The 19,988-nt window shown below is 47.2% G+C and overlaps 1 protein-coding gene across 1 annotated transcript in view; it reads left to right on the top strand.

The window, feature by feature from the left end:
- The window catches only part of EFHD1 (EF-hand domain family member D1), a 343,907-nt gene extending 325,339 nt beyond the window's left edge, over window positions 1-18,568 (top strand). Inside the window, exon 4 of the mRNA XM_086943852.1 lies at window positions 16,420-18,568. Coding sequence (XP_086799978.1) covers window positions 16,420-16,554 — 135 coding nt within the window. The 3' untranslated portion in view covers window positions 16,555-18,568. The remainder of the gene's footprint in view (window positions 1-16,419) is intronic.
- The last annotated feature ends 1,420 nt before the right edge of the window (window positions 18,569-19,988 follow it).

Raw genomic sequence — 19,988 nt, 5'->3', positions numbered from 1 at the left:
TTGTCCCAGAAGAGTGAATCATCTTTAGAAGCGGCACAAGTGGTTCGCATACCCTAAAGTACCTCCAGTACCCAGGATCGCTTGCTGGTTTGAGACACTTCCAGGTTGATCTGGCCGAACTACATATACCCATTTTGACTGCATAGAACCACAAGGTAGCTGTGGGACCATCTCAGTAATTAGAAAATTTACACTAAGTGACAAGTAACAGGAGCTTTGCTTAACCAGTGCACAATGGCAAGGAAAAGTAAGCGAGAAGGTTTGTGTAGTGGCTGGCAAAGGAGACACTAGCCGGATAGATTTGGTGATACATATTCTTTATTTACTTTCAAAGCACGGAGCCATCAACACGCATCCTGTGACTCCGGAATCCGATCCTCATTTGTCATCCAGCTGAAGATCTGATTCCAAAATCATATTACTCATTTGATCATGCACACAACAACTTCAAGATTATCACACAGGATGATTCCATTACAGATACAGATTCCCTTACAACTACCCCCCGTAATAAACAAAAAATATGTGAACAAGATATGCAACTAAATGAATAAAAGTACATTAACACAAAAATTAATTTGTCATAAGAAGCCTGTAAAAATAAAATTCATGAGTGCTTTAAAATTCATAACACTCTATCAAAATCTTTAAGATACATTGGTTTCTTGCATACTCTACCATGTTTTGTAATTACAGGTGCAGTATCCGTAGACCCTGAATTATCTGCGGAATCAAGCACAATATTAGAATTACCTCCAACAACAGAATGTTCTTCATTCTCAGAGATTAAATCAGTTTCAATCTCTTGTCTAGTTAATACTGCAGTGCCCAGCTAAGGTGATTCAGAATCTGCCATTTCATCTTGATCCTTGCCTGTAGTAGAATGACCCCACATCAGATTGTTGTTCACTCCTCTTCTTTTCTTTCTTTTTCCAAAACAAAACGCTGAAACTCATTTAAAAGTACCAAATCCCTTTTCGATCACCTACGCCCTTCACTTAACTTAACTGCTGTGCGTGAGACTTTACTTACTTTGAACTGATCACAAATATTGAAATCTGTTTTATATATTTTCGACCTCAAGTTTTTTAACATCATCCTAAATCCAATGTTACAGCCAAACCCTTGACATTGTTATAGTTATCATGCTGACTCACCATCTTCTCTTGGGAACACTTCACTTTATTTCTTAGTTCTTTGTCATCAAATTCACAAATATCACTCATGACCAGTTTCTTCCACTCCTCCAATCACCCAGGCGCCAAATTGGATCACCCATTCCTTCCTCTAAACGACGCAAAGGCGCTACTCCAGTAACCGAATCCGCGGTATTATGATAGACCCACATCTATTCCCTCAAAAATTAAACCGTATCTTTTCCGCTAGTTAGAGCAATTAAAATACCTTCCTTGAGTATTCTATTGGGCCTTTCGACTGCACCATTAGCTTGAGCTTGGGAACTATAAAAAGCCATAGTATAATGCTTAGCCTCTTTGTATTTTAAAAAGATTTCAATTTTCACAGAGATCAATTGTATCCCATTGTCTGTAATTAATTCTACAGGTGAACCTTCAATACGAAAAATTTGAGACAAACAAAATCCATAGCTGTGAGAGTGCTCATTTCCTCAACAATCTTATAATATATCCATTTTGAGAAGTAATACACAACTTTAATCATGTACTTCCAGTTTCAGGTTAACTGCTTTGATGTGTCTCACAAAGTCCAGCGCTACCTTTTGCCATGCTTTTTGCGGAAAAGACACCGGTAGCCATTGGGTATCTTTTAACTTCCAATGCTTATTGGACAAAATGCACTCCTTACATGTTTCCATTATCACATCCACATCCATAGCCGGCCACCAAAATGTTTGTCTCAGTTTTTTGTTTTTTTTGTAGATGACCACTCCAAATGACCCACATGTGCCAACAGCACAATCTTGGGTCTCAAACTGACTGGTGAAATGAACCTATCTGATCTCAAGAGCGACCCATCTTCCATGGACAACTCATCAGTAACATGAGCAAAATGTAAAGGTTCTCCTTTCAGCTGTCGGCCAACGTTTCTCTATGTACTCCAAAACTTTCATCCTAGTCACATCTTGATCAGAGTAACAACCAATCCTTTTCTATTGATAGTACCCTGTCAATGTTTAACTACATCCACAGTGGCCACTACAGTCTCATCCTTAACTTCACTACACATTTCTGTACTCCTCACCACAGGTAACGTAGACAAACAGTCTGCTCTACTATTTGCCCTGCCAGGGACTACTGAACCACGAAATAATACTCTTGTAATCTTGTAAAAATTGTTGCAAAAGGTGAAGAAGCTGAAGCAATACTCTTTTCTCCAAACAGATAGGTTAATGGTTTATGATCAGAACTTAGAACAAATTGTGTACCCCATAAATATATCTTACATTTTTTGACTGCCCAAGCGCCGGCTAGAGCCTATCTCTCGCTATTATGATATACCTACTTTTGGCATCCTTCAAGGTCCTGGAGGTGCAATAGTGTGTTCCTTCCCCTTCTTCTTTTTACATAACATAGCACTTAACCCAACGGCAATGGCATCAACAGTGACCATACAACTCAAAACACTCACGAATGTTTTGAGTGCAGACACTTTCAACAAAATTTCTTTAATGTTAGAGAAAACTTTCTCCGGCTTATCTTTCCACAGAAACGTTTCTTTTTTTATGAGAGGGTCAATGATGGTGGCATATCTCTCTACAAATCTAGAATAATAGTCACTAAGAACAACAAACAACCTCTATTCATCTTTATCCTTGGGATTAGGGGCATCCAGAAGGGCTTCTAAAAGATCTGTCTTAGGTTTAATACCCTTAGACGAAATCCGGTGGCCCAAATAATCCACTCCTTCCATTAGAAAAACTCTCTCTTATCCAGTGATACAGTCATCCCACACTTTTTGAAGATAGAAAACACTTTAGCAAGAAACCTGTTATGTTCTAAATTTGTTTTAGCAAAAATAAGCAAATCGTCCTAAAAAGCGACAACTCCTGTTACATCCTTAAATGAATTATGCATACGGTTTTTAAAAATACTGGCTTTTGAAGCCAGCTCAAATGATAACCACAAATATTCAAATGCTCTAAACGAAGTTATGAACATAGTGAATAGTTGAGAATTGTTTTCTAATGGGACCTAATGGTATGCAGCCTTTAAGCCTATCGTACTAAAATACTTAGCATCTCCAATGATGTTTAAAAGTTCTGAATTTTGGGCAACAGGTGACATTGCATTACAATGTTTTTATTAATTTGTCTCAAATTGACACCCCGCCCCTTTTTTTGTGATGGGGCACTAATCAATTTTGATGCATTTTCTGATTCAATGATTTTAGCGTCAGATAACTCTAAGATAATTTTGCAATTGGCCTCTCACACTTAAAGGGACATCTCTAACTTTATTAGCAACAGCAACCGTCCAGCCTTAACAATAATTTCATGCTTAAATGCATTCACTGTGCCTGTTTTGTAGCACAATACTTCAGGATACTTATTAAGAATATAATGCAACTCACATGCCTTGCTTTGAATCAACATCACAGGTGTATCATTCCCAGGTATCAAAATTGTTCCCAACTTTCTTTGGGGTACACAGCCCATTATGTCACGCCCATTGATAATTGCAATTTCTGAGTCCCCGTAGGCCACAGCTCTGATGTCTGTTTATTAGCTTAACGTCCGAACATAATTTCTTAGAAGTGACTTCAGAAAACATAGTAACTGGTGAACCTCAATCAACCATAATTTTCAAATTCACCTACCCAATATGCACGTCACAAAAAGGACCTTTCTTACTTGCATTCGTACCTCTCCTATTCAAGATAACCACAACATTTTTTCATCAATAACTTGTTCTTCGTCATCCAGTATGCTACTGACCATTACTGGTAATTAATTACCACCTTTGCAAACACGCATAAAGTGCCTCATTTTTTTGCACTTTATTCCCTGGGCAGGACAAGTAAAAAACTGCTTGTATGTGCATTGGATCCACACCTGTAACACACCATAGTGCTAGCTGACAATTTTATTTTTTCTTCAGCGCCAACATTATTTTTATAATGCTCTCATATTAACCACTTACTTATTACCGGCCAGAACTTGATCGACTGCAGATCTTTCAATACCATTAGCAATCTTAACAGTGTCTTCTTACGATGGTTTGGTACAACACTGCAAATGTTCTTGTACTTTCTAGAGGCATAATTCAAAACTATACACACTATCACAAGACCTTGATAAGTACCTACTTTTAAAATATTTGCCTAACATTCTAGTGTTACAGAATAAACAAATCCAAATGTTGTATTATACTTTCAAATCCTTTCACTTATAGTTCTCGTTATCTTGCGGTACCTGGTAGTACCAAACAGTACTAGCATGTGCATCGACTGTGCTTGGACCTTTGTGACCCCATAATTGGCTGGAGCAGCATTCACTCTTGGCTGTTTGTGAAGAAACACTGGCCTAATGGCATAGATTTTGTTGGAACGACGAAAAGCTGCACTTCCAAATTCTGGCAGTTATGGAATAACGGATTGTGTGCCATAACTGGGCTGCCCAAGCTGGAATACTAAAATTGGCTGTACATCACAAGACAGGCTACAAATCTTCTTTGAGCAAGTGTGGACCATAACCAAATTCTAGTCTGCTGATGAAGACTCGCAACACCTGCTACTTCCAAGATGGCCGACTGCTTCCCCACACATCCGGATTATCTGCGCTCACAACTGCTGATATATTCAAGATGGCTGGCTACCACCCGACAGGGCATGGGTTAATATGCACAATTTCAAACCACTCTTCAGATGAACACTATGAACCTGCCGCTGCACATCTCATGCTGGATACAAAGAAACCAAACCCTCCTCTGTTGGACATGCCAGTAAGCAGCTCTAACACTTCGGCCGTATTTATTGGAGAAATGCTCGGTGGGCTCCTAAACTTGTATTATACATTTTTCCTTCCTCGCCAATTTGTAGTGGCTGGCAAAGGAGACACCAGCCAAGTAGATTTGGTGATAAATCTTCTTTATTTACTTACAAAGAACGAAACCCACCAACATGCGTCCTCTGACTCCTGAACCCGATCATCAACGGTCATGCAGCTGAAGATCTGATTCCAGAATCAGAAGTATATAACTCAAACGATATTGCGTGTGACAAAAAGATCATCACACAGGATAATTCAATTACAGATACAAATTCCCTTAAAACAGTTAGACAGAAAGGTGGGTACCAGACTGGAAACTACAGTACTGTGCGTACCAAGTGGGGCAAAAGTAACTTAACTCAGAAAGAGGGAAACCAAAATAATAAAAATATAAAGAGGATTGTGTCCTATACAGAAACACACAATCCCATACAGGGTTTCCCCATGGCTATATCACAAAACAAGACTAGGCGTTCCTTCGTGATATATATTCGAATAAGGCAGGTAGTCTTAGCTCCGACGCCATAAAACAGGGACGGGGGTCTGCATTCCTTTTGGAACCTGAGGGCCAGAAAAGCTTCTGATAAGCCTGGGAGTGTGTACAGAATAGACTGGAGACCGCCTAGGTGAATGGGGAATCACAAAGCCTCTTTGCAGCTTTATTCAAATAGATCTGCGTACTGTAAGCTCTTGGAATGTAGGTAGAGTATATTCTATAGCAAACACAACAAGATGATGGACGGAGTGCTGAAACTTTTCAACCACTCACCCCCATTGCAGAGATCTGGGTTGAATCCATTGTTCTTTTGCTCACTATGCCACTCCAGTTTGGACCCAGCCATATGCTACTGAGTCTTGGCTCTGCTCCTGGGAACAGTCCAGCCCAAACTGCCAGGACCGGAACCAAGCATCTGGGACTGGTTTCGGGGTATCGCCCCTCATAGCCAGGCTATCTTGACTCCAGCTGCACATTGAGCAAGGGACCCACGTCTGGGCATACCCATGGCCACAAAGGGCGAACATAGCAAACACAACAAGATGAAGGACGGAGTGCTGAAACTTTTTTTTGTTTTAAATCTTTTATTGAAGTTTTGACAAGACAGACATAAGACACATCAACAACACGGGCGTGCATGCGATCGCCCATCAAGGAACAATTATCTCGCCCTCCCCAACTGGTGGTGCCCATTGTCGCTGCGTAGAATGTGTCCAAAGGTGCTGGGAAGGCCTCATAAGCGAAGTGAAGCTCTGATCCGGTCCCATGAACATCCAACCCTCCCTTGCCCGGCCCCACCCGTCTCCCACCCACGGTTCCCTTTCCCCGGTGTGGTAAGTGCAGTGATATCAGTTCTCATAAGGCCTGCAGGGTAGGCTGCATTCATTTAGGTGGTCGAGGTTCCCCTCTGAAATCGTCTGGAAGCCGAAGCACCCGGAGGTATTTTGGGCAGGTGATTTCATTGAATTCCTCTGATAGGAGAGAGACGAGGGGCTGCCATGTTTCGAGGAATGTGTCCCGTGTTTGGGTAAGGGAGGCCTGTATCTTCTCCATTCCCATAATATACCACAGGCTTTGGAGCCATCCCGTGTGGGTAGGTTTCCTAGGGGTGCCCCAGAGAGATAGGATGTGTTGGGTGGCTACCCCCATCGCTAACCCCATCTGTCTCCCCCTGATCGATTTGAGAGGGAATGTGATGGCGTTGGGAAGGCCAAGGAGTGTGTTTGCCGGAAACCGGGGAATTTGGGTCTCTAAGTGTGTGTCAAAGCTCTGGAGCACCTCCTCCCAGTACCCTTGAACCTCTGTGCATTCCCACAGGATGTGAGTAAGTGTCCCCTGTTGGCCGCATCCCCTCCAGCACCCAGGGTCCCTACGTGGGTTGCCTTGATGGAGCCGCGCCAGTGTAAGGTGCCAATAATATGCTATTTTCACTGCTGCCTCCTTACTGGCTACATTACGGGCGGTATGATGGGCCCTAAAGTATATGTCCTGCCATTCCTTATCTGTGAAGGAGCGTCCTAGTTCGTGTTCCCATCTATTTTGTCCCCCCGATCGCGCAGCAGGGGGAGGTGGGCTGAGCATCCTGTAGAGGTCAGTGATTGCATGTCTGTCAGTTTTTTTCGTATGGAGCCATTTTTCGTAGTCTGTTAGGGGTCTGCTCACGAGAGGTAGCACACTTTGCTCTGTGAGCCAGTGTTTGATCTGGAAGTACTGGAATCGATGAATCTGTGGGAGTGTGTACCAGTCTTGCAAAGTGCGTATCTGCATGAAACCCATGGTGTCGAAGAGGTCGCCAGCTGCCTTGAAGTCTGACTCCCGCCACTGCGGAAACGACCCGGGGGTCAATCCCAGAGGGAACGCTGGGTTCTCGAACAGAGGGGACATCGGGGACGGGAATGTGGTAAGGCCCCTCGGAACCGCTACTTTGTCCCATACCTGCATTACCGTCCTCGTAATAAGTGATTTCCTGAGGTATGAGGGCCTGTCTTTCCATTTCAGGAATGGGACTTTCCATAGGGACATCTGACCCATGGCTCGGTCTTGAAATAGCCATCGCTTTTCCGACTCGGGCCTGCTCCACTCTAGGAGGTAGCGGAGTTGTGACGCGTGGAAGTAGCGAAGTAAATCAGGGACCCCGAGTCCGCCTTCTGCTGTGGTCCGCGTGTTCAGGTCCCTGCGTAGACGCGGGCGCTTACCAGCCCACACGAAGTGTGTGATGGAGTCCTGCAATTGTTTGAGCACGCCAATCGGGGGAGTTACCGGAATGGTCTGGAACAAGTACAAGACCTTGGGCAGTAGGGTCATTTTGATCGCTGCCACCCTTCCCAACCAGGAAAGCGGTTGACGACTCCATCTTGCCAGGTCCCCTTTTAGGGCAGCCAGTAGAGCCGTATAGTTCCGCTCGACCGTTTGGGTTGTGCTCGGGGTCAGGGAGATGCCCAAGTAGGGTATGGACATCTGGACCTGAAGGTCCCCGTATTTCTGGTGGCCGCGTCGCGCCGCGTTTGCGTTCTGACCAAGAGGCAGGATCAGGGATTTCTCCACGTTCATCTTGAACCCCGATATATTCCCGAAACTCTCTATCTCCGAAAGGAAAGCCCGTACCGACGTCGAGGGGTTCTCCAGGGCTGCCAGGACGTCGTCTGCGTACAGACTTATGGTCTGCTGTTCTCTGCCGAAACGGACGCCTGTAATGGATCCGTTGTCTCGGATACGTTGGGCTAATGGTTCAATATACAGAGCGAATAGCAGGGGTGAAAGAGGACACCCTTGCCTAGTTCCCCTTCGGATGTCGAAAGGTCTCGAGCGTACCCCATTAACTGTGATCTTGGCCTGCGGGGCTGCGTAGCAGCTGGCGACCGACGTGCGGAACCGGTCTCCGAACCCATAGCGCACCAGGATGGCGTCCAGATATCCCCAGTCCACCCTGTCGAACGCCTTTTTCGGCATCTACTGACAGTGGGACCGCGTCGGAGTCATTGTAGTGGGCTTTGTCAATGACATGAAGCAGGCGATTGGTATTGTCCGCACACTGTCTGGTGGGGATAAATCCCGCCTGGTCCGGTTCAATGATTCCCGGTAGACACGGGCCCAGTCTGGCTGCCAGCACGCTTGTGAACAGTTTTAGGTCAATGTTAAGTAGGGAGATGGGTCTATATGCTTTGCAGTGGGACGGGTCTTTGCCCGGCTTGGGGATGACCACGATGTCAGCTTCCAGCATGTCTTGAGGGATGGAGCCTCTGCCCTGGAAGGAGTTGAAAAGTCTGGTTAATATCGGTGCGACTAGGGGGCAGAAAGCCTTATAGAAACTGGCCGAAAAGCCATCCGGGCCTGGGGCCTTCAGAGGCTTGAGACGCGCGATCGCGGAGATGACTTCCTCTGCTCTGACGGGAGCTTCGAGGGAGGTCCTGGTGGGTTCATCCAGGGGTGTTATCCCCGTGTCTCGGAGATAAGTGTCGGCAGAAATTTGTTCGTCAGGTGGCTCCGCCGAATACAGCGAGGCGTAAAACTCGCGGAAGGCTTCTGCTATTTGGTCATCGTCTCGGACGATCTTCCCATCTTGGGTACGGATGGAGGGGACCTTCGCCCGCAGGGTCTTAGCTTTAAGGCAACTCGCTAGCAGGCGCCCCGTCTTATCACCACCCACATAATAAGTGTGGCGCAGTCGCAGGGCTGCGTATTCTGCCCTATCTAAATCTAAGCTGGCGAGTTGGACCCTGACCGCCTTAAGCTGTCTCCATATCCTGGGAGCCCCGGTCCGACTGTGAGCTTGCTCAATGTCAAGCGCTTGTGCGGACAAGGATTGCCTCTTGTCCTTCCGTTCCTTGGCTTCCGCCGCGGCCACCGAAATCAGTTCCCCCCTCGCTACCACCTTAATCGCCCCCCAAACCGCGGCCAGGGAAACCTCTGGAGTGTCGTTGGTCTGCAGATATTCCGTGATGCAGTCATGAAGCCGCTGCTTTACCCCCTCATGTTGCAAGAGTGCATAATTGAGGCGCCATCTGCCTTTCTATGTTGTGACTCTAGGGGCTTGCATGTGTAGCAAGAGCGCATTGTGGTCAGACAACACGGCCGGGAGCACCTCCACATCCTCTATCAGAGAAGACACGTCCGCGTTGCCGAAAAAGTGGTCGATGCGTGCGTAAGTGCGGTGTACGTGGGAGTAGAAAGTGTATCCCGGAGTGACGGGATGGTGCTTGCGCCATATGTCCACGAACCCCTCCTCCGATAACCAGTGGCTCCCCTCCTGAGTGATCGCCCCGGCAAACCCCTGTCGGTGGCCGGACCTGTCAATGTTGGGGTCCATCACTAGGTTTGTGTCCCCTCCCACCAGTACTGCCTTAGTGTTAGGTTGTAGTGCGTCTGCCAGCGCCCCCATGAGGAAAGGTTCTTGCCTGGTGTTTGGTGCATAGAGAGAGCCCACAACCATGTCCATCCCCCCTATATGAATGGTGTGGGCTAGGAATCTCCCCTTAATTTCGACCACCTTGTCCCCAACTGTCCCCTTAAAATGACGTGCCACCAGTAAGGCCACCCCCGCTTTCTTCTCTAGGGTCGAGGAGTAGTGGTGGATCGGGAAGGCCCTTGAGCGCATCCTGTGCCAATCTTTGGAGAGCAGGTGAGTTTCTTGGAGCAGACAAACTTCCGCTCCTGAGTTTTCTAGGAAAGACAGGACAGCCCTGCGTTTAACGGGGTTAGTAAGCCCCTTCACATTTAAGGTGAGAATCTTCAGTGTAGCGCTAGCCATTCATAGGAGTAGTGTAAGCAGCGTAGCATGTTCGGCTTGCCCGGGGTCGGCCAGTCTCGACTCTATTGTACCACACCGGGAGGGACCTGATATCCCCTTCCCCACCCACCCCTGACCCCAACCTCCCCAACTATCTCCCTCACATCCCACTTCCCCACCAACTCCCAACCCCTCCCCACATCCCCCCCTGAACTCCCCCCCCCAAAACAACTCCCAAAGTCTCGGGCCTATCGGGACAGAGTCCATGTCCGTAGTTCATCATAGGAAGTGAGGGCATGGTGGCGGCCGACCCTTCGGCCCCCCGACCCCTCCCCCCCCGGTGAGAGAGGCTAATGAGGGCAAACCCCTGTGTCTGACACATCACTATTTAGCAGCAGTATTGTCCGCCACCTCCTGCACTGCCGCTTCTCGTTCCTGGGCGGCTAGGAGAGGGTCCGGCCTCCGGAAAGATTTAGGGGATCGTCGTCTCCGCACTGTCTGCCAGCTACCCCTGGACCTCTGGCGTGCTCCGTCCGCAGATCCGGGTGGGGGGGTTTTGTTCGTGTCTTCGTCTTCCGGTAGGTCAATGTCGAGTACGTCACAAGTGTCCTGGAGGGAACGAAGCTGATGTAGAGACCCCTTCCATTTGAAGATGAGACGGAACGGGTGACCCCAGGTGTAGGGCACGCCTTTGTCTCTCAGAAAGTCAGTTGCCACCTTGAAAGAGCGTCTTTTTTTCAAGGTGATGGCGGAGAGATCTTAGAAGAGGGCTACTTGGTCTCCTCGGAAGATGACCGGCTGTCGCACTCGGGCCTCTCTCAAGATACGTTCTTTCAGAAGGAAGTCCGGGAGAAAGGCCAGTATATCCGGAGGGGGGGCTGGCGCTCGGCACACTGGGCCGACCCTGTGAGTGCGGTCAATTCGGATTTCAAAGTTGCTGGGTTCCCCAAGGATCTCCCGGAAAAGGTCCTGTAAATACTTTGTGACGCTGTTCCCTTCCGATTTCGATGGAACTCCCCGGACTCGGATGTTGTTCCGCCCGGAACGGTTCTCAAGATCCTCCGAATGGGCCTGGAGATCCACCTGCTGGTCTTGTAGGCGTAGGATCTCCTGTTGGAGCCGGTCCACTTCCATGCTGCGGGTCTGATCTGCCTCTTCCAGCGCCGCCACCCGCTCTCCCAGGCCGTCCACGTCTCTGCGCAGTTCCTTCTGCTCTCCCGCCAACTCCTGCTTCAAGGTCTGAAAGTCATCTCTCAGGGTGTTTAAGAGGGAGGCCAAAAAGGCCTTCGTGATGGGCACAGAGTCTTCGTCCGTGGTCGAGGCGGCAACCGGTGTCTTGGGGGGCGATTGCGCCGGGGCTTTCTCCGTCTTCGCTGCATTTTTGTGGAGCAAGTTCGATATGGTGCAGTTGCCCTTGCGCCCCGCGTTAGCCATGTCGGTGATCAGGCAGGGGTGGCGGGGTGGAGGGAGCTGGGCCTACTATCCATGTCGGGCGTACCGGCCCGGGGATCCGGGCTCCTTGTTCCTTAGCTGCAAAAAGGCGCCGGCAGCTCTGGTCCAGCTGCGTCGGCTGCCCCAGGAAGGGCCCGCTCAGTCCGGGTCGCCAACGCTCGCTCCAGGCCTCGGAGGTCGCTGCGCGGGTTGGGGGAGGAACCCCACGTCGTCTAGATTCGGTGTGGGTGTCAGCACTCAGCCCCAGAACTCTCCTGGTGGGGCCCAACCGTCGCGGGCCCCGGGGAGGGCCTCTCCGGTGTACACGGGCAGCCGGACCGTCACACCGACCCCAGGTTCCTCACGCACCCCAGTGGGCTGACGTGACTCTCTCGCCCACTCCTGTGAGGGCTACTGTCCATAGGGCCCGCGTGGGCCGCCCAATGATTGCTGCGCATGTCTCTCCAGGACTAGGCCCCAAGCCGGGGAGCCAGGTGGCGCGGCCGCCCGCTCGTTCCCCTTAGAGTCTATCGCGGCCCCACTCAGTCACAGTCCTGGGGGCAATCGCCGGCACAGCATGAAGTCTGGCCGCAGCGGTGCTAGTGTCGCGCCCTGCGCGCGTTCGGGGGTCTCCTGCTCGGGCTCGGTCTGCCCCAGTGCTCTCAGCCGTCCCGGTGAGTCACCCTCCACACCTTACCGGAGGAGCCGCTTGCCACTGGGGGGGGTCGCTGCCACCGCCTCCGCCGCCGGGCTGCTTCTCGCCGAGATCTCACCCCTTCCGTTCCAGGCCCGGACTAGGCCCAGAGCCGGGGGCTCAGGTGCTGTGGTAGGCCGCCGTCTCTCTCCGCTCCCGGGTGCCGCGCTGCTGGGCCGCTCCGCAGACGCCCGTCTCGGCTTCCGTTCGGTCCCGGGGCCAACACCGATTCTCCGCCGCTCCTCACCGCAATCCGCTCCCAGTTCACTCCTGCGGTAGCCGAAGCCAGGGGAGCCCCGCAAGCTCAGGTCACCCTCCGCCGCTCTCCCTCAGCCTCGCGGCTCCAGGAGGCCGAATCCCGGCCGCGCCATTCTCCGTCAGCAGCTCCAACAAATCGACTCCTTTGCGGCGCCGGGTGATTCGGCTGGTTGTGAGTTGCCGATCAATCGGGAAAAAGGGGAGATAACCCGCTGTTCAACAGCGGTTAGGGGTTTAGGGCCGGGGAGCCTCCGAGAACGCGTTCGTTCAGGCCGCCATCTTGGCCACGCCCCCTGAAACTTTTCAACCATTCACCCCCAGTCAAGAGATCTAGGTTGGATCCATTGTTCATTTGCCTACTATGCCATCCCTGTTTGTACCCAGTCATATGCAAATCCGTCTTGACCCTGCTCCACCTGGGAACAGTCTAGCTCTAACTGCCAGGCCAGGTTCTCCCTGGACCATAACCTAGCATTCTGGGACCGGTTTCACTGTATCACCCCTCATCAGCAGTTCAGGGTATGATTACTCTAAGTGGCCAAGGGTATGCCCAGATGTGGGTCCCTTACTCGCTGTGCCACGGGATACAAGCTTTGACATGCTTGTTAACCGCATGCGCGCTAGCGCAATTCCGCTCCTGTGCTGAGTTTTTTAAAACCGCACCTTACGTGACGAGCTGGGCTCGTCATCAGCGTGCGAGGAGGCTACGCCATGACGAGCCCAGCTCGTCATGAGCGTGGAAGGGGTTAAAGGCGGTTTCATCCCTTACCCAAATAGAGTGCCACAATAAGAGGGGGTATCATTTAAAGTTGTCCTCTATATAAGGGATACCCAATTCAGCGTGAGAGATAGCATTAGCACAACTTTGAGGGACCACAGATAGATTTTTTTCAAATTTTTTTTTAGCACTTGTTGAATCATTTTTACATCTTTCATATCCCAGATAACTGCCCCATAGGCTGCAACGACCACACATTTAATAGAGTAATTCAAAGAAATCTCTTTCACTGGTTTTGAACCCATCTTTTTACAGAAACCGAACAAACCAATGATGGATTTTTCAAAGAGTGCTTTACTGTTTGATAAGATTGGTTTCCATTTGTATTTGTCATCGAACAGGATACCTAGGTAAGAGAAAGAGCCGGCCACCCATACCATAGTATTGATAAAATTAGAAGGTTTTTTTGTCCGGACTTGCCCCACAGATCATATTAAATGTTTTGCTCTCATTTGCCTTCAAATCCAGTTCATTTATAAATACAGTAAAATCATTGATTAAACTTTGAAGCCCTCTCCCTTTTCTGGTCACAAAGACCACATAATCTGCGTACAGGAGAATAGGGTGTGGCCGAGCCCCAATGTAGGGTGTGTCCTTTGCTCTTTCCTTTAAAAATGTATCAACTCTATTAAAATACAAGGAAAATAAAAATGGAGCAAGAATGCATCCTTGTCTTACTCCCCTTCTAATACTATAATTATCCATACATACTCCATCCTTACCATAGTAGACACAGGCAGAAGCATCCTTAAAAAAATCCTCATAAATGTGATTATGCCCTGCTCCACATCTAGCTTATTCATGGTGGGCCATAATTTAGAGTGCGAAACGCAGTCAAAGGCTGCTTTGAGGGCCACAAAGAAAAAATATATAGTTCCCTTTTTGGCAGCTGTAAACATGCCCATGACTAAACTCAGTTTTAGGCATTGGTCTGCGGTGCCCACGCCTTTCTTAAAACCATATTGTGTGTCGGTTAAGATGTCATTCTCAGCCACCTAATCCTCCAGCCTGTGTACCAGAATGTGCTCCATGATTTTGACAGTAGAATCTAGGAGGGATATGGGCCTGTAATTCTTGGGCTGGGCTTCATCCCCTTTTCTTATAGATGGGTATTATTACTGAACTATTCTATGTCGGAGGGGCGCCTACCATTGCTACTCCATTAAACATGTTATCTTTGCACCATAAAACTTGGGTTAGGATCAAAACAAGTGCACAAACATTATCCCCAAAAATTGCAACTAAAAACGGCCTAAACAAGGCTGCGTACTAGCCCCGCTACTATTCAATCTCTACACTGCCTACTTACCTAAAGAACTGGCAGGCGCAGCCTTGGCCGCCCCAAAACTGGGCGGGATACATCTACAGACAATGCAATATGCCGATGATATTATTATCATGGACCACACGAAAATCGGACTGCAAAGATCGCTCACCGCCCTTAATGTACAACACAAAGAATCATCTTTTGATGAATGAATCCAAAACCAAAACCTTGATCTTTGGGATTTACAAAAAAAAGAATAATCTTATTTGGAGAGCTGGGGGATTACAAATAGCGACCTGCACCAGCTACAACTACTTAGAAGTCTAGTTTAACATTACGGCAAACCAAGTAGCACACCTTAGACACTTAAGGCCTAAGGGCATGGGGATCATTCACAGCCTGAGGCGTTTGAACCGTCACCTGCACAGCCCTTCAGCCAAACCAATCCTAAGGGTGCTACGGGCCAACCTACTACCTGCAGTGACCTACGGCCACCTGGTCATCTCTGGAAAAATGGATGCATTTCTGGGAAACTTACAAATAAAAACCTACAAGAAAATCTTCTCTGTCCCGCAACACGCAAGGAGGTCGAGGTTGAGACTTGAGCAGGGCCTGACATGCGTAAACCTCTATTGCCTGGGAGACTTAATTAAATTTTATATCAATACTTTACTAGCTCCAGGACAATCTCTGAAAGAACAATTACAAGCCGTGTTCAAGGACGAACATTCCCCCTGGCACAAACAGTTGCACCTTGCCATTTCCACACTAAAGATTGAAGCCACCTCCCTCACTAACCCAACTATCCCCCTGTCAATGTGGAAAAAAATAATAACAAATCAAATCATTTCAGTTTCATTCCAGACAGACGCTGCTGGGCTCTCTAAAAATGTACTTTTCACAGCCCTGAATGAATCCTACATCAAGGGGAAACCTCAACCATATTTTAACTATTCCCTCAATCCCCAGACTCGCAACAAAATACTATATATGAGACTGCTAGCCCTACCAATTTTTGACTTCAATCCACAGTGGGCCTGGTGGAATGAGCAGCCCACTTGCAGCCTTTGTAATTACATTCACGAGTCCTGGCTCCACCTGTTATGCTGCTGCCCATTCTTTGCTACTGACAGGCGCCACTTACTGATTCCTGTCTTCCGGGAACAGTCACTGAGACATTGTAGGTAAGCATCGGCTTTGTGTTTTAGCAACAATTTAGCCCAGGCCCTAGCAAGAGCTGGGAAGTTTGTCAATATTATTTTAACCGCACTGCATAATGCTCAGCACTAAGAATCTGACCTTGATTTTATACATTTAAAAATGTTACTCTATCATGTATTGTTATGTTTGTATATTACGGTTTTTATTAACTGTTTAATAAAGTGGAAATGTTAGTAAGTAAGCACAGGGGCTCACATATATGGCCTATCCATAACAACACCTAGTGGAACCCCATCGGGTCCTGTGGCCTTGCCCTTCTTACTTTTGACCAATAGCCTACAGACCTGAGCAAACTCAAAAACCAGGGGGGAGCTGATGGTCTCCATAAGATCGCTTCTCCCGTACTCTGCTCTATCCTCCAGGTAGTCCTGAGTGGTATAAATGAAGGAAAATTGATCTACCCACTGATGCTACAGAATATGGACTTCTGTAGAAGGACCTGATGGATCGCTAAAATTGGGGTCATTAACCACCTGCCAATCATTTGATTTGATTTGACTGACAGGTTCTCATGGTTCTTTTGATGGTATAACTCGTGGGCTCTAGGTTGTTCACATTATCTCTCTATCTCCTCTCTTGCAGGTGCAGGCCCTTTCAGCTGGCAGTAAATTTGAAGAAGAGATGAGGGCGGAAAAAGAACTGATAAAAAGGCAAGAAGAGGAAATGCAAAACCGAAGAGCTGCATTTAGAGAGCTGAAGTCAGCATTTACCAATTAAATTGTGCTCTCTGGTGCACAACAACACATGCAGATACTGCACACGACTCGTTTAACTGCACACACTGCTCACAGGAGAGATTGGAAGTATATTAACCCCACTCACCACTCTCACTGCCCATTGACTGTGTCAAGAAAGATGCAGAGAACATCTACCGCACATTTCATCCCATCACATTATTTATCCATTTGATCAAGTTAGTCCATCAGATACTGCACACAGCCGACGGTTAGATCAACAAAAGCAACCAATGGAGAATCTCAAATGGGGTGAACTTATTCTGTACCTGTACATTGCTCAGGCGCTTTCGAAAATGCCATTCAGAAACTGAGCAAACCCATTTCATAATCACGTCTAACTCATTCCATATCAGGCCAACCGAGAGTTCTGCCGACAAGGCAAGTATCTGTCAGTAAATGCTCACGCATTCATTTAATACACCCGCTGAGAACTTTCCAGGCTCATTCCATCCCCTCCCCTTGTCTATGAGACCAGCAAAAAGCTTACACAGTTCATTCCATCTTCACTCGCTGCCTGGTCACTTTTAGAGACCACGATTCCTTCCCAATCCTTCCACAGTAACTGCCTGTTCACCTCGCTGAGAGAGCTGCGGATATCCCATGCAGCGTATTACCACACAGACCAGTGCCAAGGCGTCTCCTGCAGAGACCATAGAGGGCTCATTTCATCCTCACAGCGTGTTCCATTATTCCAAGAGTACTGACAGATGGATAACTACCTTATTTCATATAACCTTCAGTGCCAGCAACCACCAGCAGAGATTACACTCAGCCTGTTCTTCCCCACTCACTGCTTATCCACTGCACCGAGAGAGACTTAAAGACTGAACTCAACTAACCACATCCTCAATCACTACCTTTGCACTCAAACAAGAGAGAATTGCAGAGGCAATTCACAGCCAACTCATTTCCCATGCAATTCCCATTTGCTTGGTAAAGACGACACTCATCTGATTCAATTCCAACTCAGCATCTTTATAATTTCATGAGACCACTATTTACCACACTCATCACATTCCATCTGCAGCAGGTGCTCATCTTCCATACGAAGAGACTACACTGGAAAAATTCCCATTACTACTTCATGCTAAACCATGGTGTCTATTTCATTTATTTTAGTCATTCCTATGCCCAGCGTTTTGTCAGTGTGTTGTTTGCCATAATTTGTGTCAGTGATAATTAGTTGAGGTGTGTAAGGTAAAGAGTCCCTGGTGACCAATGCCTATTCCTCCAGGTTCAAAAATGCATCTAGAGGTGGAAGATTCTAGGAAAATAAACACTTCTTTTATGGTATGCCCTCACTCCCTGGCTCCTGTCACTGCTCCTGTCGTCAGATTCCTTGCTTCCCAACCATAAATAACCTGTGTCTCACAATGCAAATGTCAAATCAGAACACATATAGGGACGGTGTCTGGTGGTGGTTCTGTCCTTTGCTATTTCCCGAAAGATCATCATCTTTCTTGCCCCTGAAATGAACCCTTCACCAAAACTGCTACACGCCCAAGGGAGAGCAGCAGTACAGCACATGCTGTCCTGTCAGCGGACGCCATGCTGGACCTGTTCCTATGCTCTCTGTTCCAAGATGGCTGCCCAGTGCAACACTCGCCCTGTTGTTAAGTGGTAAGTGTTGGGTGTCCGTCCGCTTTGCTCATTCTTGTTCCCCCCTCATCTGCCCGCCTAACAAAGCTTTAGAGTTCCATAAACGACAATAAGCGTAGCCGTCGTGCCTTTCAGACCCTGCTGGTGCTTTCAAATGTAGATGCTGTAATCCCGGCAGCCATATAAGTGTTACTGCATTAAAATAACCATGTAAATAAGCAGAGATTATAATATTTAATAATTGTGAAAATTTGCGCTTCCGTAGTCTCATATTTATAATGAGAGACGTTTTATAACCATAGAATTTCAGGATATTTTTAGCTAATATGTTTATTGTATGTCAATTATAGTTTTGTTTTCTATTAAAATTCCAATAAAGTATTCTTTTATCCATGTTCCGGCTCTCTGTGTCCTCATTCACACCTTTGATTTGAGCTCTCAAGGTGCGCAAACTGTGGATACAACAGCATCAGATTTCACAGAACAGACATAACAGGATCCTTTACCTTTTTTTAAATGGTATTTTCAGAATATATAAGCACAAAAAAAGAAAAGAAATATCCAGAAAACTCACCTGCTAACTATGAGACCTATCATGTTAGGCCCTCATTTGAGGCACTAAATCGGGTTCCGAGAGTTTCATCCCCAGGCGGTTCAGTCCTGCCACAGGCAACCACAAGGGTAAAGGATTCGAATAGGCTCACAGTGGAGCAGGGCAATTCAACCTGGATCGGATCTTGCTGGATGCCAAGAATAGCAAAATTGGCTACCTTTTTATAAAATGAACCTACATTTAAATAACGCAAACATCCAGTTGTGAGGAAAGGAAAGATTGAAATATTCAGTTTTCATGTGGCAAACTGAAATATCCTCCACATAAATCGAATCATATTTCGTCCAACGTTATCTCCTGGAACTAGAGGTCATGTTGAAAAACTAAGGTGTGACAATCAAGACTAACATTCCAGTGTTATTTAGGTCGAGCCTAGGCAGCGCATGCAATGTTCTGCAAGGCATGCTGTATTCGAGTATGGACTTGAAGCTCCGCCCACTCACCTCCCATATTTTTCATTGACTTGTGTCATTGTCCTTTGTAAATGCTGGCTTCTGATTCGTTATTAAGCTTGTTAGTCCCTCCTTAGTACCAACTTATCTTCATTTGTAACCTCCCATGAGGACTGGCCCTTTTACTTCTGTTGTTCCACAGTATGTATTTTTTCGTTTGTAAGCACTAATTTCTTTAATGAGTTTGTCCTACTGCAAGGACGACATGCTTTCCTGCAACATTCAGTGCGCCATGGCACTTTCACTTTCCAAGCAGCCCGGGACAATGGCAGCTGCTTATTTGAAATGAAACAGGTCTCGCATTTACAAGAGTTTGAGTTTTGGCATTGTAAATGACCATGCCTTTTATTTATGTGTTTATTATCAAAACAGATAAATAAAAGGCATTGTGATTTACAATCCCAATAGCTTAAACTCTCGCAAATGCGAGACCTATTGCAATGCAAATGCTTCTTTCACAGGAAGGCGAGTAAATGCATGAAACATACCTCCCAGCAGGATTGGGGAAACGCAAAAGTTCAATTCTTTCAAAAGTACTGGCATATGCAGAAGGGGCGACAGCAGCAAGGTAAATGTTTTATGAGTCTAGGATTAGAACTAGGCAGAGTAGAGGACCTGTGCATTTCTCCTTCATGAGCAGTTTGAATACTGTCATAAATGACATGCCAAGAAAGCCTCTGCAGTGGTAAATATGTACATCATTTAACATAATGCTGATTATTGGTTTAAAACTGATTTGTTGATTCTGTT

The sequence above is a fragment of the Lissotriton vulgaris genome, chromosome 11, assembly GCF_964263255.1.
Source record: "Lissotriton vulgaris chromosome 11, aLisVul1.2, whole genome shotgun sequence".
Taxonomy (NCBI): domain Eukaryota; kingdom Metazoa; phylum Chordata; class Amphibia; order Caudata; family Salamandridae; genus Lissotriton; species Lissotriton vulgaris.
Note: the sequence above shows the minus strand (reverse complement) of the source record. Positions and strands in the feature narration are given on the sequence as shown.